This window comes from Suricata suricatta, chromosome 1, assembly GCF_006229205.1.
Source record: "Suricata suricatta isolate VVHF042 chromosome 1, meerkat_22Aug2017_6uvM2_HiC, whole genome shotgun sequence".
NCBI lineage: Eukaryota > Metazoa > Chordata > Mammalia > Carnivora > Herpestidae > Suricata > Suricata suricatta.
In genome coordinates this window covers 191,335,147-191,356,269 of record NC_043700.1, presented here as the reverse complement: position 1 = coordinate 191,356,269, position 21,123 = coordinate 191,335,147, and the positions used below count along the sequence as shown (strand labels likewise).

At 60.2% G+C, this 21,123-nt stretch overlaps 1 protein-coding gene across 1 annotated transcript in view; it reads right to left on the bottom strand.

Moving 5' to 3' along the window:
- Positions 1-11,371: 11,371 nt before the first annotated feature.
- HTRA3 (HtrA serine peptidase 3) overlaps positions 11,372-21,123 on the bottom strand; it is a 38,885-nt gene continuing 29,133 nt past the window's right edge. The window contains exon 10 of the mRNA XM_029952555.1: positions 11,372-11,432. Coding sequence (XP_029808415.1) covers positions 11,372-11,432 — 61 coding nt within the window. The remainder of the gene's footprint in view (positions 11,433-21,123) is intronic.

Below are 21,123 nucleotides of genomic sequence, written 5' to 3'. Positions count from 1 at the left end.
ACCAGGGTCACGCCAGAGGACCTGAACCTTCCAGAAAGGAGGCGGGATACAGCCAGACTGTAGGCTGGGGCCTTTGAGCCGGGCCCAGGCTGGGCTGCAGATGCCGGACCAGGTGGCCTGCGGGCCTTCGGACGTGGGTGAGGATGCCTGGGCCGGGTGGACCCCGAGACAGAGGCGGAGACTGGGAGGCGGGACACGGGCCGGCCCTTACCTTGAGGCTCGAGGGGACCCCGAAGGGTGTGCATTCCCTCAAGGTGGGGTTGTGAGAGCGTGTGGTGTGGAGCAGTTTCCGGGTGACGGGGGTGGGCAGGTGGGGGTGGTGGGTGGGGCATCCAGGAGGTCACTGGGCACCTGGCCAGGTGTGGGGGACAGGGCTCTCTGTGTCCCCAAGACCTGCAGTGGTGCTTCGATCACCCTCTCCTGGGTCTTCACCCTCAGAGCGCCCTTCCTGGGCGTCCATGGGTCTAAATGACCAGGCCCTCGGGTCCTGACACCTTTGTGGGAGATTTGAGCAGATTTCCAGCAACTTCACCCCCTTCACGGACACGCTTTTCCAGGCGGGCAGTTTCCCTCTGTGGCGGCTTTGCCCGGCATTTGGGGTACACTGCTGGGCGGATGGGGTGCCCACGGCTCTGGCTGGCCGGTCAGGGCCGGCGTCTCCAGTGGGCAAGGCACGCACAGCCCCACAGGCCCTGCAAACGTTTGGTCTTAAGTCCTTTTGGAACCAGAAGGAAACGTGAAGATAATAAGGAATATGTTTTAAGGAATCCAGCCTAGAGCACCTTCCTCTTTGGACCAACACGGCTGTAAGATACAATTTAAAAACCTTTGTTTAATTCATATAACTTACGGTCAAGTGAACTAATATACGGTATATCCCGTGTGCTCTTGGCTCCGGGGGTAGATTCCGTGATTCGCCGCTTCCAGCCGACCCCCAGTGCTCCTCCTAGCACGCACCCGCCTCCGTGCCCATCCCCCATGTCCCCTCCTGCCCCCCAGCCCTCAGTGCCTTCTCTGTATTTGAGTCTCATGGTTTCCTCCCTCTCTGTTGGCATCTTATTTCTCCTTCTTTCCCCCTATGTTATCTGTTGAGTTTCTCCAATTCCACATACGAGTGAAATCGCACGGTATGTGTCTCTCTCTGATGGACTTACGTCACTCAGCACAATACACTCTAGTTCCCTCCAGGCTGTTGCAAAAGGCAAGATTTCATCCTTTTTCATTGAGCAGTAGAATTCCGTTGTGTGTACGTACCACCTCTTTATCCGTTCATCAGTCAGCAGACATTTGGGCTCTTTCCATACTTTGGCTGTGATGCAGGTCTTCGGACTATGACTCCCGGGGGCAGGAGACCCTCCCCGGGTTCGCTTGGCCCCTCTGGTGATGAGATGTCAAAACGCAACTCAAACCGGCTTCGTCTAAAAGGGTCGTCGCCTGACTCAGTGACTGATACAGGCACGGCTTGATCCAGGGCTGGGACAGCGTTGTCAGGGCCCAGACCCCACCTGTGGCTCTTGGACGGGCTCTCCCCTCCCTCGGCAGCCCCCGAGCCAGCCCCTCCGTGGCCCTCGGAGCTCCTGGCCAGTCATCGGCAAGTGAGGGCTTCTGTCCCTGGTGACCTCACAGTGACAGCTCTGGGCCAGGGCGCTAGTGGCGCTCAGGCAGTGCTCTTGGGTCTGCAGACATCTATCTTACCTGTGAGCGAGTCGGCCCCTTCCCTCCTTCTCACTGCACTGTGCCAACCCCAGGTCAGCTTCTGGAACCTTCCCAGGGCAGCCTCCTTTGTTTCTGACAGGTTTGGGGTGGGAGGTGGCTGTCCATGCCTTAGGCCAGCAGGTCAGGCCCCAGTGTCTTGGTCCAGGGGATCAGGCTCAGAGGCTGCGCGGGCGGGGGTCACCTGTGGTCAGTGGCCCACATCTTCCTGGGCCTTGGGGGGTACGGGTGCGTGTGAGTGCGTAAGCATGAGTTCGGTCTGCCGCGTGTGCACGGCCACGCACACTAATGACCTCCTGTGTGCCGGCCCCCCTGCCCTCCTCCCGGGCTGCAGGTGAGCCCAGGCCATGGGATGCCTTGCTGCCACTCCTCATCCCCCCTGAACGTGACTTAGAGGTGACTTTAAGACGGGAGGGTGGGACGCCTCCATGACCCGGTCCCCTTGGTGCCCGTGGGAGACTGAGGTCTGTGGTCCGTGACCCTGCACCACCCTCTGTGGCCTTCAGGGGCTCCCTGTCTCGGACCTCACCCCCGTGCAAGTCCCCTCCTGCTGCACCTGCCGTCGCCACAGGCCCGGTGACTTCTGCGCCCAGCTTGCTTGGGACCACGGGGCTCAGACCCTGCAGCGCCCAGCTGCTCACGGGTGATGGAGCCTCACGTCCTTGCTGTCAGGCAGCTGTCTCTGCCCAGCGGCCATCCCTCCACGCAGCGACTCTGGCGGTAGGTGTCTGACCGCAAACAGGAGACGCCCTGTATCCCCGTGACCCCCTCTTTCCTTGGCTCTCCCAACCTGTCCGTCGGCAGGGCCCCAGGGGCGCCATCGGGGCCCAAGGAAGAGGCTGGCGTTCTTTCCTAGCGCAGATGGGGGCTGCGGCCCTGGGTGGGAGGGGCTGGGCGGGGCCGCCCAGTGCCCCCCCCCACTGCTCACCACCTGGCCCCCCACCCTTGCACCCTCGCCCCCCACCTCTGCGCCCTCAGCACGTGGGCACCAGGCCGGGGCCCGCACAGACACTACCTCACCCGCCCAGGTCTGCCAGCTGTGGGACCGTGGCCACGGCCACCGGCCCGTCCAGGAGAGGGGACGGGAGTTCTCCAGTCTGCCTGCAGCTGGCCGTGGTGTGGCTGACATTCTAGAATGGTGACCTAGGCTGAGGGGGGGCGGGGCGTCTGCTGGGAGGCAGGCCCTGTTCGAGGCACTCCACCCCTTGACCTGGGCCGCCTCTGAGACCCTTCATACAACTCTGTGAGGCAGAGAGTCAGGGACCCATGCGACAGAGGAGGCCCAGAGACAGGATGAGGGACTCAGGGGCTCACGCCCACATGGCCCGGGTCACATGGACTTCCTAAGGACAGAAAGACCCGGAGACCCCCTGAAGCCCCACCACAGAGCCTCAGGCTGTGGGGACCCTGACGAGGTCCGGCGTGACCCCAGGGTGGCTTGTCTTCCGTGGTCTAGAGGTCCACAGTCCAGGCCTGCACCCCGGGCGGGGCTGGGTGGGGGGAGAGGGGACCAGGTGCAGCGCAGGGAGTGGGGAGATACCCCCTCTTTCGGGAGGCAGCACGCACTTGTGCAGCCCTATGAGTGGGCACCTCCCTAAATGCCGTGTCCTGACCCCCCGGCCCCAATCGGCCACCCGTTCTCAGCAGAGGGGACAGAGGGGAGAGGCTGGAGGGAGAGAGAGGGGCAGGATCCGGGAAGCCAAGGCCTACTCGGAATGTGAGGCAGCCGAGCATGTCTGGTCCGCGGTTCTGAAAGTCTCCCCGGAAGGCGGCACTGTGGACGCGTCGCCCGATTTTCGTTTCTGGTTAAACGCGATTTCTTTCTTTCGGATCGTGAAAGTAGCATATCATCATCTGACTCCATGGGGTGGTGGGAGCCTGGGGGCCGGGTCCGCCTGCAGGCGTCACGCTTCGGGCAAGCTGTGCCTCTGTCTCCCCAGCCCCGTGCAGGGGTGCGTGAGGCTGTGGGGTCCCAGGGTTGCCCTTCCGTTCTGCACGGCGGCGTTCCAGATCCCAGGACTGGGGGTTCCGGAATTCAGGGTGTGTGTGTATGGCGGAGTGGGGGGGGCTGTAGACTGAATGTTTGTGCCCTCCCTGAAATGTACATGTTGAGGGCCCCACCCCCAGTGTGGAGAGGGTCCACTCTCAGGATCAGGTCACGAGAGCGGGGGGTGGGCGGGTGCCGTGGTGGGATTGGCGTGTTTACAGGAAGAGACGGGCGGGGTGATGTCTCTGGACCACGTGAGCACACGGCAAGGAGGCGGCCGTCCGCACGCGGAGGAGGGAGGATCTGCCGGCACCTGGATCAAGGCTCCCGGCCTCCAGGACCGTGAGGCTCAGATGTCCGCTGGGGGAGCCCCGACCCCGCTGTTCTGTTGCACAAGCCCGAGTGGACCAGAAACCCACCCTCTCTTCCCCACCCCACCCTCGGCTGGCGGCCCGTCTGCTCCCCTCCGACCCAGCGTGGTGCCCACCCCCAGGGACGGGCTCAGCGGCTGTGTGCCCGGGGCTGCAGGGCCTGGAGAGGGCAGAGCCGCCCGGTTGGCTTCCCCTGCCTGGCACTCATGACAGCCTGGAGGTCGCCCACCAGTGGGGACGCCCATCAGTGGGTGCCTGGACGCGGGGCAGCACCCAGGTCTTCCCCTCACCCAGACCCTACGTTCCAGGCACCCACCTGCCAGGGCGGGTACCTCCCGTCCTCCTGGGCCAGCATCCCACCTGGCACTTTCCTGCAAAGTTGCGGCCCGAGGGCTCGGCCCGGGCCCTGCCGCCCCAGCCCCCCTGGCCTCCCCGGCTCTGCTGGCTGCCTCCCGGCCCGACCCTCCGCCCGCCCCCACCCCCTGCTGCTCCCCGACCTCCTGGCGCAAATGTCAGCGTTCATGACGAACAGGCATCCCGTTTCCTGGTCAGTCTCTGCACGGGGGATCCTGAGGGGCACGGACACCCTGGGTGGGTCTCGAGGTCCCGGCCATGGGAGGTGTGCTGCCGGGGAGGCAGCTCCGCCCTCCTCTGTGGGGGTCACTGCTCTGGCCCGAAGGCTGGGCCACTGTCTTCTCCCCCTGAGAATCCGACCTGGGGCCGACACCTCGCCCCTCCCCTCCGCAGGAAACCTCCCCTGCTTCCCAAGGAGCCCTGGGCCCTGCGCAACAGTGGGACCCTGGTGGCCTGTCCCACCCCCCAGGGAGTGTCACCCTGACGTGGCAGGCTGTGAGCGAGGTGGCATCGAGGCGTGGCCCTAACACAGTCGCGTGCGGGCTCACAGACGGGGGGACAGAAAGAAAGGGCTGGGGCAGGTCACAAAATCACTCAGGGAAGACCGAATGTCAGCCGGTTCGGTGGCTGGACTAAGTGACAGGCAGAGCCAGTCCTCGCGTCAGAGTCAGGTCAGACAAGAGCAGGGTCCTGGCTTCTGCACCGTGGACACCAGGGGCCGGATGATGTGGGGGAGTCACCCTGTGCCTCAGCCCACCAGATGCCCGCAGCGCCCTCCGGGTGTGACGGACCAGACCTCTGCAGACCTTGCCCGGGTCTGGGAGCCCCAGGGGAAGCCGGGACAGATGGTCGCCGGCTGCTTCCTGGGGCGCGGGCATCACTCTCCCTATCCTCTGGGGCCAGGCGCATGGAGAGTTCACGCTGTGGATGCACGGAGTTGTCCCGTGTCCTCAGAGACCCACTTGCAGCAAATCCCGGCAAACAGGACGGACGCGCCCCAGGCCTCCAGGGTCCTCGGCAGCGGCCAGCTCTGAGGCTGTCACGTGGGACAGAGTCTCAAAGAGCCCCAGAGCGATCAGCTGGAGGCTGCTTGGAGCACGCAGCTGTGCGCCAAGGTCAGCGTGTGCGGGCAGGCTTGTCCGAGGCCTGACCCTGCTCTGGCCGCGAGTCCTGTTACTGAGCCCCCGGTGCCCGGCACACAGTAGGCCTTCGCGATGACCCTGGGCGGGTGTGGCTGGCACATGACAGGGATGCCCTCAAGCTGCCTCCTGGACTCCTTGCCTAGCCGCTAGAGAAGTGCATCTTAATTGTTGGTGGAGGGAACAGCCAGCCTGGGGGGCCGGGCCTTGGGATGGCTGGAGGGGGTGGGGTCCGCGTGCCCCGGGATCAGAAGTAACAGCCGCACTGGAGGGGGCTCAGCTTCTGCACCGCTCAGTGGGACAGTGGGCCCGGGGGCCACACAGCTTGACGTCAGGGTTCAAGCCGCAGCAGCAGCAGGAAAACTGGCTCACCGAAAACCTGAATAGTTGGGGGTCCCTGTGGCCGTGGCCAGGAGGCCCCAACACTGTCCACGGGCCAGTTCCCCGGCTCAGTCTGCAGACCCAGAGCAGGCCCCCCGGCCCCTCAGCAGGTCACTCGATGGCTGTCGGAGGAGATGGCAAAGCTGCACCCTGCGCCTCCGAGCGCTGACGTCACCAGTGTTTTCATCTTTTCCTTTCTGCCTTTCTGATTCTTCTGCTATGAACTGTGCTACTTTTAATGCTCGTAAAGGGCCACGGACATATTAATTTTCTGAGGGGAGAAACGCAGGAAGAAGGAACACACAGACAGCGGCCGGGGCAGATGAGTTTAGCAGCAGAGCGGGCTGGACCGGCGCCGTCCTGCGTCTTCTGGCGTCTGGGCTCTGGCGGGGAGGGAGGCCCAGTGAAACTTGACCCAGGCTGGCCTGGGGCGGAAGGGGGCCCCTCTGCCTCGTGCATCCGCATGGGGGTGGTACCTGGGAAGCAGCCCGTCTTCTAGCCTAGTTAGGCCGCCAGGCGATGGCTTCTCCAGCTGGGGTCCTGTCTCTTCAAAGGCCTTTAAAATAGATAATGGGACAGTCGTTCATGGTCCGGCCCCGTCCTCAGAGACCCAAGGGCAGTTGGGGGCTGGCCCCTCCCACTGTGCTCGGCCTTCAGGGCCTGGCTTCTGGGCCACTTCCCCCGGGAAGTGCCCTCCCCACGTTCCTGGGCCTGCCGCCCAGGGGAGGATGCACGCCTGGCGTGGTCCCATGGAGGCACGAGGAAGGCCCAAGCAGCCATCCCTCACTGGCACGCGGGGCCTGCCCCGGGCACGGGCTGGCACCCTCCCAGGCTGGTCCTTTGGCCTGAGATCAACACAGGCAGAGGCAGGAGGGACGGGATGGTTGCAGGCGGGCTGGCCAAGGTGTGGGCGGGGCCCCACCGCACCTGCCCCTGTGTGCTCAGGCAACCGGACCTCACAGACGGCATTTGACGAACAGCTGGTGCTACGGGCTCCTTCCCTGGGCCCCTCGTGCCTTGGGTCCAGAGCGGGTCCTTGCAGAGCTTGATGGAGGGTCCGTGCCAGCTCTGAGCTGGTCCCGGAGAGAGGACAGAGTAGGCGTTCACGCAACAGGTGCTGTCGCCAGCCCCGTGTCTGCCTGGCTGTGGCCCTTTGCCTGTCGCGGCGGCTGAAGGGGCTCCAAAGGAGGACCCTCGGTCCCCGCCAACCAGGCAAAGGCTGGGGATGGGCGGTGGCTTTGCAAAGGAGCCGCGTGCACGGAGCCTCCAGCTCAACTTCGGGACCAGATAGGTTGAGGCCCAGACTCAGCTCTGTCCCTCTGCCGTGAGGCCCGGCAAACCCCTTACCCTCCCTGAGCACCGCTCCTTGGCTGAAACAGGCGGGGAACAGGTCCTTTACAGAGTCGCGAGGTGACGCCGTGCCCCGGGGGCTCAGAGGCCTTCCGGGTGCTGCGCCGCCCACAAGGCCTCACCGCGGTACCAGGCAGAGGGGCTCCCGCGGCCTGGAACGTGCATCCAAGAGCCAAGCGTGCTACATTCCCACCCCTTCTTTTTTTAAAACCTTTTTAATGTTTGTTTTTGAGGGAGAGCGTGCAAGAGGGGGAGGGGCAGAGGAAGGGGAGACAGAATCCAAAGCAGGCTCCGCACCATCAGCGCAGAGCCGGACATGGGGCACGAACCCATGAACCATGAAATTGTGACCTGAGCTGAAGTCCGACGCTCAACCGACTGAGCCCCCTGGGGGCCCCACCCCTGCTGAAGAAGGATCCTGACCCTCTCTGAAGGGATACCGACCTTGGGCGTCCCCTGCTTCTGCTGCAGAGCGTGAGGGTGAGTGGAGGCTGGGTGCTGAGGGGACAGCGCCTGGCCCATGGCCTCCACCCCCGGGGGAGGGGCGTGTGCCGTCCCCAAGCGGGGGAGGGGCTGGACAGAGGGCTTGGCTCGCTCACAGAGACAAGGAAAGCGCAGCTGGGCCCTGGCACAGTGCAGGGACCTGGGTCGGGAGCACGTGCTCTTGGGAGCTTTCACTTGCCCTAGAGTCTTCCCACCAGACAGGTGGCCCCCGGGGACAGCGTCCGAGTGAGGTGACCTGTCAGGGGCAAGGGAAGGGATGACAGCTTTCACGCTCGCTGCCTCCCCCCTCCCCAGCCCCCGTCTGTCCTCAGCCCCAAAGGAAGCTTCTTTTAGCCACGGACCACATAGATGCTTCTGTGAGCACGTGACTTTGCACAAACACGTATGTCTCCAGGGCGGGTTCCTCGGAGCGGCGTGGCTGGGCCAAAGGGCACGAGCATTTAGACCTTTACGGGGTGGACGGAGCCAAGCTGCCCTGCAAGGTCACACACCCCCGGCCTGTGCTCGGCCTGCATCCCCACGCCCGGCCTGTGGTAGTGGCCTCTCGCGGTCGCTGTCACTGAACTTGGCCCGGGTCCCGGGAACCCCAGTTGGGAACACTTTCCTTGGAGGAGCCTTGTGGACACTGCTCTCAGCCTGCCCATTGCATTCCTTCCAAAACGTCAGGGACGACACCATTGTCTCCACCTTACAGGGGATTTTGAAACCGGCTCAGAGGAGGCCCCTCAGCCAAGGCCACACAGCCAGCTCCAGGTCCCACATTGGTCGCACCGTGAGAGCAGCAGTGACAACGCAGTAGCTGCCCTGGCACGTGTCCAGCATGTGCCCCCCTCTGGGGACCCTCATCTATGGCCGGCGCCACCAGGGTGAGTCCTGAAAATCTCCAGGCTCGGTTTCTTTTGGAAAAAACTGATGAGGTGTTAGCATTGGTCTGGATGCACATTCTACGTGACACCACGGAACAAACGTGTGGAAGCCATGGACTGTCCCGGGCTGCCTGGTGGGGAGACACCTCAACACGCTTGGGTCAAGAAAGGCCTTCACGGCCAGTGTCTGGTGGGCCTGGTGCCACTGGGGGAGACTCTGGAAAACAGGACAAGGGGCTTGATGTTCCTTAGGGACCCTGGAAGGGGAAGAGAGTAGGTGGAGTGGGGTCAGGGGGGAAGGCGGCTCCCAGTGAGGACCGGGGTTCCAGGGGGAGCCCACCCTCCTGTGGGACCGTGAGGGTCTTCAAGTTGTTGCTCTAAGACTGATGTGCTCTCCCTCCCTGCTCCCAACAAAATCTTCATCAAGTCAGCATTTTCCTCTTGTATCAGTAGGCAAATAGATTCTTCTTGAGGAACAATGATAATGGTAAATATGGTGGTAGTGGTGATGGTGGTGATGGTGATGATGGTGGTAATGATAGTAGTGGTGATGGTGATGGTGGTGAACATGTTGATGATGGTGGTAGTCATGGTGATGGCGGTGGTGGTGATGGTGATGATGGTGATGGTGGTGGTGATGGTGATGGTGATGATGGTGATGGTGGTGAACATGTTGATGATGGTGGTAGTCATGGTGATGGTGGTGGTGAGCATGATTATGGTGATGGTGATGATGGTGGTGATCATGGTGATGGTGATGATGATGATAGTGGTGAACATATTGAGGATGGTGGTAGTCATGGTGATGGTGATGACGTTGATAATGGTGATGGTGAATATGATTATGGTGATGGTGATGATGATGATGGCTACAAATATTTTGAGGACACTTACTAAGTGCCAGGCAGAGGTTTAATTTTGTTTGCCCTGAATTATCCCATTTAATCCTAATGAATCTCCTTGGAAGTGTCCACCATTATTGTCCCCAGTGTGAGCCCCGTGCCTAGCGAGCTCCGGGTGACATATGGGCTCTTGCAGGTGCAGGAGTCTCAGGGCAGCAAGAGAGGAGGCATCGATATTTTCGGAGCCTCACAATCGTCTTTTGAGGAGGGTTTGCTGTTCTGCTTCCCAGGTGCAGACGCTGAGGCCCAGAGAGGGAGAGTGACCTGCCTGAGGTCACGGAGCCAGGACGGCAGAGACAAGGTGAGGACGTAGGCTTCTAAGCACGCAGGGCAGTGCTAGGAAGGCCAAGGCGGATCGAGGAGCTCCGTCTCCGGGGAGAGACAGACAGGTAGACTGACAGGAGGGCAGGAGCAAGGAGGCTGCCCCCTGGCCAGGCAGTCTGGAGGGCTTCCCTGAAGAGGCAGCATTTGGAGACGGAGAAGCATACTCAGACAGCGGGCCCATGGAAGCCAGGAGGCAGGGCTTTGTCATGCTGTCCCCATGTTCTAAGCCGAGACTCCGTCTGAGCCCCGAACCTGCCACACAGAACAGCGCCTCAGCATCCCCCTTCCCCACACCTATTTTTAGACCCAATTCAGCTCTAAATCCAAACACATTGTCAAGATAGTGGCCAACTTGGGTCCCATCCACGAACAGGCCCTCTCCGAGGCACCAAAATAGAACTCGGCTCTATTTGTGGATGACATGGACTGTTGGCGGAGGTGTGGACTCCCAGTGGACGGAGGCCAGATGTGGCCCAGCCCTTGGGTGACCCGACACATCAGTGCTTCCTACCCAAATACAGTATAAAAATGCGGGCAGAGCGTGCTGCTGTGAATCTCGTAAGGAGGCCGCTGTTTCCTGGGGGCACCGGGCGCCAGCAGACCTCGGGGAGAGAGCACAGACCCCACCTCCGTGAAGTGCCTTGCTCCATATGGTTTGTTATTATTGCTTTTTCTGAGTGAGAAGGCCGCTGGCTGGGGGCTGGGACGACCTTCTGGGCCACCTTAGTGACCCAGAGACTCTGTCCCCGTTGCTCATCCCGTGCTCAACTACGGGCAGGCTCGGTGCTAGGTGCCTCGCCTGCATCGGATCTCCATCTGCATAACCAGCCCAGGATGAATGCGTCAGTATCCCATTTTATGGATGGGAAAGTCGAGGCTCAGAAAGAGTGAGTTATTTGCTTTACCAGCTAGTAAGCGGGAGGCTTTGGATTTGAATTTAGGTCTATTGAACCGCAAAGACCCGGGTTTCATTTCTCCATGACGCTGTTTCTCTCTGTGGAACTTCCTCCTGTTCATCTCCCGTGGCAAATGCCACCTCCTCATGGAAGCCTGCCTTGCTTGCCAGGCCTGCTTGGGTGCTTCCTCAGCAGTGACGATACGGACACACCATTCCTCCCTGAGTCCCTGTGGTGCCCGGAGCCCGGCCCGGCCCGCCCACTCGGGGAGGTCTGGGGACACGGGGAAGGAATGAAGGTTTTCTCTCCGTGGGCTGGGAGGCCGAGGCCCTGGGGGCAGCACGGTGTTGGCAGAGGGGCCTGGGTCTATCCGACGTGCTGCCACTTTTTAAACATTTGATGTGGAACCTTGGTATCTCAAGTGTGTGGGGGGTGAGGGTGGGGGCTGGTGTGCCGTCGAGCTGGGGACGAGGCATCGGCGCTGGCACAAGGGGGCACACGTCAGGCTCCAGGGCGACCGTGTTCACTGATGGGCAAGCCCAGGCCTCAAGTCCACGCAGGCGGCGGGAGGCTGGCCGTCTGGTCTACCGCCACATTGAGTTCCAGCGTGCCGGGGGAGGGGCATTCCTTGTCCACCTTTCAAAACTGGGGTCAGATATATAGAACATAAAATTGAAAGTTTTAACCATTAAAAATACCTTACTGTGATAAAAATACACACAACATAAATTACCCATCTTGGCTATATTTTTAAGTGTCTGGGTCAGGAGCTGGGTCAAGGTCAGGGGTGGGTCAGGGGTGAGTCAAGGGCATTCAAGTTCATTCACGCAGTTGTGTGGCTTCCACATCCTTCGTCCCTAGAACACCTCCTACTTCTGCAGCCAAAACTGTCCCCGTGAAACTCTCCATCCCTCCGTCCCTCAGGCCCTGACACCGCCCTCCCCTCTACTTTCTGCCTCTGTGGATCCAGCTCCACGAGGTGCCCCTAGAAGTACAATGACTCGGGATTTGTCCTTCTGTGACTGGCGTGTGTCACTGAGCATCCTGTCCTCCAGGCTCATCCGTGAGGGAGCAGGTGTCAGGACATTGTTCCTCTAAAGACTGAACATTGTTCCATCGTGTGGATGGACTGTAGGGGACTGAACCATCTCTCCATTGATGGACGTGGGGGTGGCTTCCAGGATATGGTTTGGGGCCTCCATCCTCTGACTTCGGGAAAGATGCACGAAAACCTCATGACACGTGATGCTGGGCAGCTGCAAACTTACTGAGCAGCTGCCCTGGGAGCACACGCACCCTCGGAGCTGCAGGCGCCGGGCCAGCGTGGGCAACTGTGTGCACACAGACTCTTGCACATGCACACACGTATGTGAGGGACACGCGGACCCACACGGAAGGGTGGACAGGGTGACAGCTGCTGGCCGGGATGCCTTGGGCGAGGTCGCACACCCCTCCGCAGAGGGCCAGCCCGCAAGGCCCCCGTCTCAGGCTGCCATGCGCTTACGTGCATGAGTCAAGTCCTTGAGTCGCACGTTCCAGCAGACCATCGAGGACTGGCTGACCCGAGAGGAGAAGCGGCAGCCAGACAAGGACAGAGGGGCCAGCGGTGCTGACTCCAAAGAAAATGCAGTTCACATGGTCGGCTTGAAACCGTAGCACTCACCCCCCGGGGGAGAATTGGTTACTCTAGAAAAAAAGAGGCAGTCCAAGACCAAGAGTTTCTGGAAAAGTTAAATAGAATAAAGAGGGAAAAGTCAAGGAAATCCTCCCGAGTTAGCCAGAGACAAAGAAGTGGGGAACGGGTGTAACAGGGGGGTAAGAGCTAAGAACACGTGTTGAGTGCGTGCCCCATGCCAGGCACGTGTAAAGGGTTTTAATTATTTAGTCCCCAAGTGGGAATTATGATGTTCTCCATTTTACAGATGGAAGAGCTGAGGAATGAGAAGTCACCAGGACACAGGGCCCAGCTAGAAAGTCACAGAGCTGAAATTCAGATGCACTTTGTCTGGTCCTGGACTCCACACTCCAAGCACAATATGCAACATCGCCTAAAGGAAGTTCCAGAAAAAATGACCTGGGTGACACGGCTAAAGCTGTGTTGGCGGGAAGTTATACCTTCCGATACATATATTAAAAAAGAAGGGGGTGGCACCCGAGTGGCTCAGTCAGTTAGGCGTCCGGCTTCGGCTCAGGTCATGATCCCGCAGTTCGTGGGTTCGAGCCCCATGTCGGGCTCTGTGCTGACAGCTTGGAGCCTGGAGCCTGTTTCTGATTCTGTGTCTCCCTCTCTCTCTCTGCCCCTCCCTTGCTCGCACTCTGTCTCTCTGTCTCTCTCTCTCTCAAAAATAACTAAACATTAAAAAATAGAGAAAGAAGACAAAAATAGTGACGTCAAGAATAAAAATGGGGACATAACTATAGAAACTGAAGACGATTCAAGAAATAGAGCCAGGAGGGGAGCCTGGCTGGCTCAGGGGGTAGAGCGTGTGACTCTTGATCTTGGGGTCGTGAGTTCCAACCCCATGCTGGGTATAGAGATCACTAAAAATGAATAAATAAAACTTAAAAAAAATAACAAAGGGGCGCCTGGGTGGCCCAGTCGGTTCAGCATCTGACTCTTGATTTCGGCTCAGGCCGTGGTCTCACGGTCGTGAGATCGAGCCCCGTGTGAAGCTCTGCACTGGGCATAGAGCCTGCTTCAGGTTGTCTGTGTCTGCCTGGCTCGCCCGCTTGCTCTCAGAAGTAGTTAATAGATAAACAAATGAATAAATAAATAAAAAGAGGAAATTATGAATCAGTTTCTGCCAATACTTTGCAAACTTAGAAGAAATGCGTACATTTCCAGAGGATGACTTACCAAGCTGACACAAGAAGAAATAGAAAATCAAAACAGTCCCGTAACCATTAAAGACATGGAGACCATGAGGTAAGCCTTCCCACAAATGAAACTCCAAGAACAGAGGTCTGGTCTTAAGTTCCATCACCGTTTATAAAGGAATGATGCCAGTCCTGCACCAACTTTCCTAGAGAAGAGAACAAGAGCAGACGCAGCCCACATCAGGTCAAGAGATCATTTTAGGAGCAAACTCCAACGTGAACCTTAGGAAAAAGGAACGGTATAGAACTACTGCACTCATGGGCACAAAAATCTCAGACAAAATAGTGACAAGAATATGAAAAACGATAAGGCCTCATGAGAAAATTAGGTTTTGTCCAGTCATTCGACACTGGTAAAATGTTTCAAAACCAGCGCATTTCAGTACATGAACAGAAGAAAGGAGGAAATCGTTTAATATTTTAATAGAAGCAGAAAGGTTTATGTTGGCATTAGCATCTGTGCATAATAAAAGCCCTTTGCCAACTCAGAATAAAAGGGAACTTTCCTAAGCTGACAAAAGGTAATAGCACAAACCTACAGCAAACACTATTTTAATGGTGAAATCTTGAAAGATTCCGCTTTGAGATCTGGACCAAGAGTAATATGTCCCTTCCCGTTATTTCTGCATGACATTGAACTAGAGGTTTAGCTGGTTCGGTGGGGCTGGAAGAGTAAAAGGCACTAGAATTGAAAAGGAAGAAATAAAGCTCATTATGTAAATGTGATGTGATTGTAGAGAATCCAAAATAATCAGTTGGGAGAATTAAGGAGTGATTTTGGGAGAATGTTGTCTATGAGGCCAGTAGAACACATGATAAAAAAAAGAAGAAGAAACCATAAAAACAAGTCAATAAACCAGCAAGCATAAGGAAATTTAATACAAATGTAGAAGATACCATTTATCATATGAAAGCCATTTACACAGAAAACTATACACTATTTGGAGAAATTAATGAAAATGCAAATAAAGGGGGAGTACCCAAGTTTATGTCGCCTCTCTCAGAACTGATCTGTAGATTGAATTCCTTCCTAACTAAATTCACAAGGGGTGGAACGTGGTAAATTTATTCCACAACATGTGGAAATGCAGAGGATGGAGGACAGGTCAGCACTCTTGACGGAAAAGCGCGGCCTGATGGGTACCGCACCGGATGGCAATGTCATAAAAGCCAAAATAACTGGGACTGGGTGGTGTTGGGGCGGGGACACAGAGGACACAGAGCAAGGCCACCTGGCCGGAAGGAGTCCAGAGACAGCCCTACCTGCGCACGGAGCTTGGTTTACCACCAAGGAGGGAAGTCGTGCCTTTCGAAGAAATGGTTGATGGGAAAACCATGGACACAATGAAACAGCCTCTCCCGTGCACCACGCACAAGCGTCAGCTCCAGCCGGGTCGCGTATCTGGCACAAGATGTAAACTAACCAAGTGTCGGACGCGAACAGGAAGGCAGGGACCCCGGGGTAGGAAGATTCCTTCTCGATCAGGCACAAAGACACCAACCATAAGGGAAAAAGTTGGTAAATCCGTCTGTTAAAACCAATCTTTCTGTGGGTCAGAGGACACAGTTTGGGGGTGAAATGCAAGCTGAGGATGGGGAGAAGGTATTTGCGGTGACGGAAACAGGGACGAGCCCATTTCTGTGGCAAGAGAACTATATCCAGCAAGGAGGAAAAGGCACATCGAGAAAATAAGCAACAGGCCAGACGTGAAAGGAGCGTGACAAGGAAGGCTGCCTAAGCGGTCCCTGGCGTTTGCCAAGTCGCCCGACCTCCGAGGGACCGTGGAGTCGCCGACCGAAGTCTGGGGCACCGCTCTGTGCCCCACGAGTGCCCCCGAGTCAAGGCTGACCACCAACATCACTGCAGGTTACTCAAAGCACTTCGGAAAGCTCGTGTTTCTACCAGAGCTGAGCACCCGTCCCCCAGCGACCAGGGGTGCTCACACAGGTTCCCAGGGACGAGTGGTACTCGGACCACGGCGGCCACGGGCCCCACCCAGAAAGCAGCCTGAGCATCAGCGGGAGGCCAGCCGGACGCTGCACGATGAGGAAAACCAACACACCGCGCCACCTCTGCGCGGCAGCCTGGACGAATGTCGCGAGCCCGCCATGCGGCCCAGCGGGCCGGCCCCGAGTGAGTACATGCCGCGAGGTTCCATTTACACCAGGTAAAGAACAAAACCCGGTTCCTGTTGGGCGATGCACTCACAGGCGCTAGAGCCGCGAGGGAACGGGAGCGGTGCCCGCCGCGGGGCGCAGCTGTGGGGGGGCCCTGGCAGGGACGGGGCAGTGCTGGGGCTGTCACACGTGACCCCTGAACAGCACGGGTCTGAACCGCAAGGGTCCACCTAGACGGGATTTCCTCCCATAAATACAGAGCTGCCGTGTAAATGAATTTTCTCTTCCTTGCGAGTTTCCTGGTAACATTTCGCCTCTAGCTTAGCTTACCATTCAGGACACGGCACGTAGGACATGCACCACCTGTGGCACTTAACTGTCTTTGTCATCAGGAAGGTTCTGGTCAATAGCAGACGATTAGTAGTTAGGTTTGGGGGGAATCATAAGTTGTATGTGGACATTGTAGGGGCGCCTGGGGGCTCTGTCGGTTGAGTGTCTGACTTTGGCTCAGGTCACAATCTCAGTTCATGGGTTCAAGCCCCGCGTCAGACTCTGTGCTGACAGCTTGGAGCCTAGAAGGAGCCTGCTTCCGGTTCTGTGTCTCCCTCCCACTCTCTCTGCCCCTCCCCCACTCATGCTCTTTTTCTTTCTCTCTCAAAAATAAATAAACACTAAAAAAAAATTAAAGTTGTATGTGGACTTTTGACTCCGTGGGGGGTCAGCGCCTCTAGCCCCGGCGATGTCCGAGGGTCAGCTGTCCATTCGAACGCTAGGCTCGGGCACTTTTCTCTGTGTGTGTCACGCTTCACAATAACAATGATTTTGAAGAAATGAAAATGTTTCAAGCATGGCAGCTCTTCATTCCCCTCCCCCACTCCTTAGCGAAAACAGTTACTGGAGAAAACATTTCAACCAAAATGAAAAAGAAAGTTATAAAAGAGGAGGAAACGGAATCCAGGAAAAGCAGGTGTAGGCCCGACATGTGGAGTCGGAAGAAATGTCCGCAAGCACGCGTCACGCTAAGGATCTGTGCGGTGGAGGCCGAACAGTTCCATGCACATGTGTCGGGTCCACGTTCACGTGCGCCATGTGCACACGTTTGTGCCCCGTATGTGCTCACATGTGTCCTGTGCACACGTCTGTGTGTGCACACTCACGTGTGCTGTGTGCATGAATGTCTGTGCCATGCGCATGCTCGTGTGTGCAGTGTGCAAGCTCACATGGGCCGTGTGCACACGTGACTGAGCACGTGCACACTCACATGGCTGTGTGAGCACGCACACGCACACGGAAGCCTCATTGCACACACAGTCACGTGTGCTGACCTGGCCCGGGCGGGGAGGGCCGGGCTGCGGGGCCGCGAGGGCTGGCGGGAGTGGGCTGGGGGCATCCTGCGGCTGGCCAGCCCTGAGCCCTCCTCTGGAGTTGAGAGGGTGGCGGGCGGCTGTCTGGGACATGGAGGTGGCCGCGCAGTGACCCCTGTGCGAGGACATCAGAGCCCGTGTCACTGGGCTGAGGTCAGAGTGTCGACGGGGCTGTTTCCTCCTTGGGGCTCCTGGGGGGCCCTTTCCTCCGGCTTCTAGAGATTTCCTGTGTTCCCCAGCCCCTTCCTCACATCCCCTCCCCTGCCTCTGCTTCTGTCCCTGTCTTCCACTCTGACCCCCCTCCTCCGATAAGGACTCTGTGAGCCGGAGGCCACCCAAATCGTCCAGGATAAGCTCCCGGGTCAGGAGCCTTCATCGACCGTGGCTGTGAGGTCTCTGGCCGTGTGAGGTGACGTCCCGGTTCTGGGTTCCGATGGGGACGGTCAGGGGGCATAGAGCAGGCAGGGAGGTGCCCAGGAGGGTGGGGGGGGGCTGGGGCAGCTTGCACAGGGCGGGGCTGGAGGCAGCAGGGGGACTGAAGGGACAGTGCAGAGCCGGACCCCAGAAGACCTGAAGACTGGACCAAGAGCAGGGCGGGGACGGGGGCGAGTCTGCATAGATGGGGGCTGGGCGAGTGTCGGCAGGCAGGCCCCCCCCCCCGCCCCGCCCGGCATCCCCAGGCCCTGCTCATGCCTGGTATCCTGCTGACCCCAGCTTCCGACCCTTCCCACAGGCTCTTTCTTTGGTCACCTGTCATCTGGGTGCACAAATCCCCTTGGGGGGAGGGGCCCTGGGAGGAACAGATGCTGTGGCCCTCGGGCTGCGCCCGTCCTGGACCCTGAGCTCAGGCCTCGGGTGTTTGTTCTGCTGCAGCCGAGGTCACAGCTGTGCTCCAGCCCCGCCCCTGGCGGCCGGCCACCAGGTCACTTGCAACCCAAGTCCTACTCTCTGGGCCTCAGTCCCGCTGCTGCCCAGGGGCCATCGGACTCAGGGACCTGTCCTGTCCCGCCTGCATTCTGGGTGTTTGTCAAGAGCCCCGAAGGCCTCGATGGGGCGCCTGCCCCGAGGACGCTGCCATCGCCGGCCCTCCGTGTGCAGGTCCCAGAACGGACAGCGGAGCACGGGCCAAGAGCCCGGCCTTGGGGCCTGCGTCAGGAGCCTGAGGGCTTTGCACTCGCTCCAGCGGGGGCTGGCGGGCTCTGGAAAAGTTGTTTTTCACCGGCCGCAGCTGGAGGAGCCCCTAGGGAGGCCAGCTCCTCCCAGCTGGGGCGGGGGCAGGGCCTGGAGGCCACAGAGCACAGCCTCACAGTGCAGCCCCCATCGTCGGGTGGCCTCAAGTCCCCCGAGGGAGGGGGCCAGGCTGTCGGGGGCAGGGGCGAGACCACAGGGCCGGCCTGGCCGACGCCTGAGCCCAGAGACCCCCCCATGTCCCACCTCCCAATTCATGGATGGACAGCCCGAGGCGGGGCGGAGGCGGGGGGGAGACGGATGGCCCTTGAAGGCCAGGGGCCAGGGGCAGGGAGGCACAAGGTGTGAAGTGACGTTTTGGGGCACTTTTGAGGCCAGACCCTGAGTCAGGGGCCTCCTGTGTGACAGTTAATTCAGCGCTCACTGTGGCAAAGCAGGTGCTGACCGGCCATGGGCTGCGCCTCTCTGGGCCCCACGGCCTTGATGCTCCCCACGTCAGCCCCCTGCTTTCCCTCCCGTCCAAATCAGGGGTTTCCGGGGGGCAGTGGTGGGGAAGGGGTAGGGCTGACAGCTTGGTTGCCATTGATGTCCTTGGAGGCCATGTTCAAGGGAGCCTGGTCCGGCCCAGTTCCAGCCCCGCCCACGACCCCACCACCTGTAAGGTCTGCAGCTTCGAGGGGCAGTTCTGGGCTCCCCATCAGCTCCGGTGCCCGGGGCCCTCTGCCCCTCGGCCCGAGGGGCTCCTCCAGCTGTGCGAACACCACCCCAGCCTCCCATGGTGCGGCCTCAGTGCCAGGACCCAGTGCCCTCAGGGCTGCCCCAGGGCCTTGGCTTGGCCTGGGAAGGGGAGGGGTGCTCGGTTTACATGGTAATCGGAGCCTGAGGATTGCAAACCGGGGCCTCGAACCAGACACAGCGCCTTCATTCAGAGCTGCTTCGGGTCCTTCTGGTCTTTCTGCCAAGTGCTCTTTGGTCAGAACTCGCGCGTCTAGCCACCCGGCGCACCCAGCACCACTGACTGGTGGGCCTGGGGTCCTGTGCGTCCCTCTAGGTACCAAACAGAGTTCCGACTGCTGTGACGGGCGTCTGAGGCCACCCTCTAAAACCTCCGCGCTGGTTGTTTAAAATAAGGCCTGTCAACCCTCGGGCTCCCAGAGCTGGGAGGGGCTTGAAGTCCTGGGGTTGTTCAGCCCCCCACCCCCCACCAAGGAGACGGAGGCCGTGCTCACGCAGCTGCCCAGAGGCCGCCGCTGCCGCCCTGCGAGGCTTGGACCAGCGGGGTCTCTGTCCTCCTGGGCCTTGTGGCCCAGAACCCAGGCCTGGCCCCACCCATTTGGACCTGCTGGGTGCCCCCATCTGCACCCCGGTGCCCCGACTTGCTACCCTGGGCAAGTTCACGGCTCTCAGTGCCCTGCCACATGCCGCTGGGCCATCTGCCCTGTCTCTTCTGGCCTCATTTCCCCAGTGCCAGGTGGTGCGTGGTGGGGTGACAGGGGGCACATGCTCTCCCAGCCTCCTGGCCCCCGCAGCATAGCTCCCAGGGCACTCTGCCCCATCGCCCCGGGGAGAGGACAAGACGGGGGCTGGCGACTGCTGGCCCAAGGCCACGGACGGGGAGTGGGCGGGGGAGCCGGCCCAGGGCCCCTGTGCTCAAGGTGGCGTCCCAGGCCATCGGCTGGCGGGTGTGTCAGGTCCGGATGCAGGACCGGCTGTGGCTGGCAGGGGAGGGCTGCCCTAGGCGTCCCGCCGGCTGACGACCATGTGCTTGTAAACTTTAATTTCCGTACAGTAGAGAAACACACAGTACAAGCAACATGGGGAACCCTTGTACAGCAAAGTTCAGCACGGCACACACACGTGCCCCCGCCCGCCGCTCCCGGGGCCACCCCGCGAGCCTGCTGCCCGGCGCAGGACAGTGCGGGGGAGGTGAGGCCGGCTCAGTCCTGGAAACCCCAGCCCCCCCACCCCAGGGGGCTTCCTCTGCCCGCCGCCCCAAGGTCGGTCTCCTCTGGGAGGACAAGAGGCCTTGCAGAGGGTGTCAGATGCTCTCTGCTCCTGGCCCGTCTCTCCCGCCACCGGGGTTGGCCGGGAAGCCAGGGCGCGTCCCCTCGGCACCTGCTGTGGGTCGGGTCCCTGCACTCGGCTCCCCGAGGGAGTCAGGCACGGCCCCCCTCCAGGGCCTCCAGGCAGGTGGGGCCACAGCCCCCGTCATTCAGCGAGGTGGGCACTGTGGGGTCCAGTGCAGGAATGGGAGGCCCTCCCTGGGGTCACGGGCTGGGGGACTGACCTGAGCAGGTGAGTGGGAGGGAGGGTGGGCAGGACTGGGCTGGACACTGAGAGCCAAGTACGGACAGGTGTAGAGGCAGGAGTGTGGGACAGACGGTGGGAGCTGCAGAGGATCCGGCGTTGGAAGGGGGCCCTCAGGAGCATCTGTAGGAGGGGGCTGTCCGGCTGCCCCCAGGGCACTGTGAGGAGGGAGCCAAGCCCCCGGAAGGCTGGGCCGGTGGGTCCCTGGCCAAGCCCTGCCTGCGGCTCTGTCCCTGGGCAGCCGTGGGCGGGGGGGGGGGGGGGGGGGGGGGGGGGGGGGGGGGGGGGGGGGGGCTTGGCTCTGCTGAGGACCGTGCATGGTCCTTCGTCCCGACCCCTCGGGAGGCAGCGGCCCGGATGGGGCCTGGGGCTGGGCCGGCGGCGTGGGGAGCCCCTCACAGGACCACCTCGGGCGCGATGCTGAACAGCAGGTCGTCATTGCCGCGGTGCACCTCCAGCAGCAGAGGCGACTCCGTCAGCAC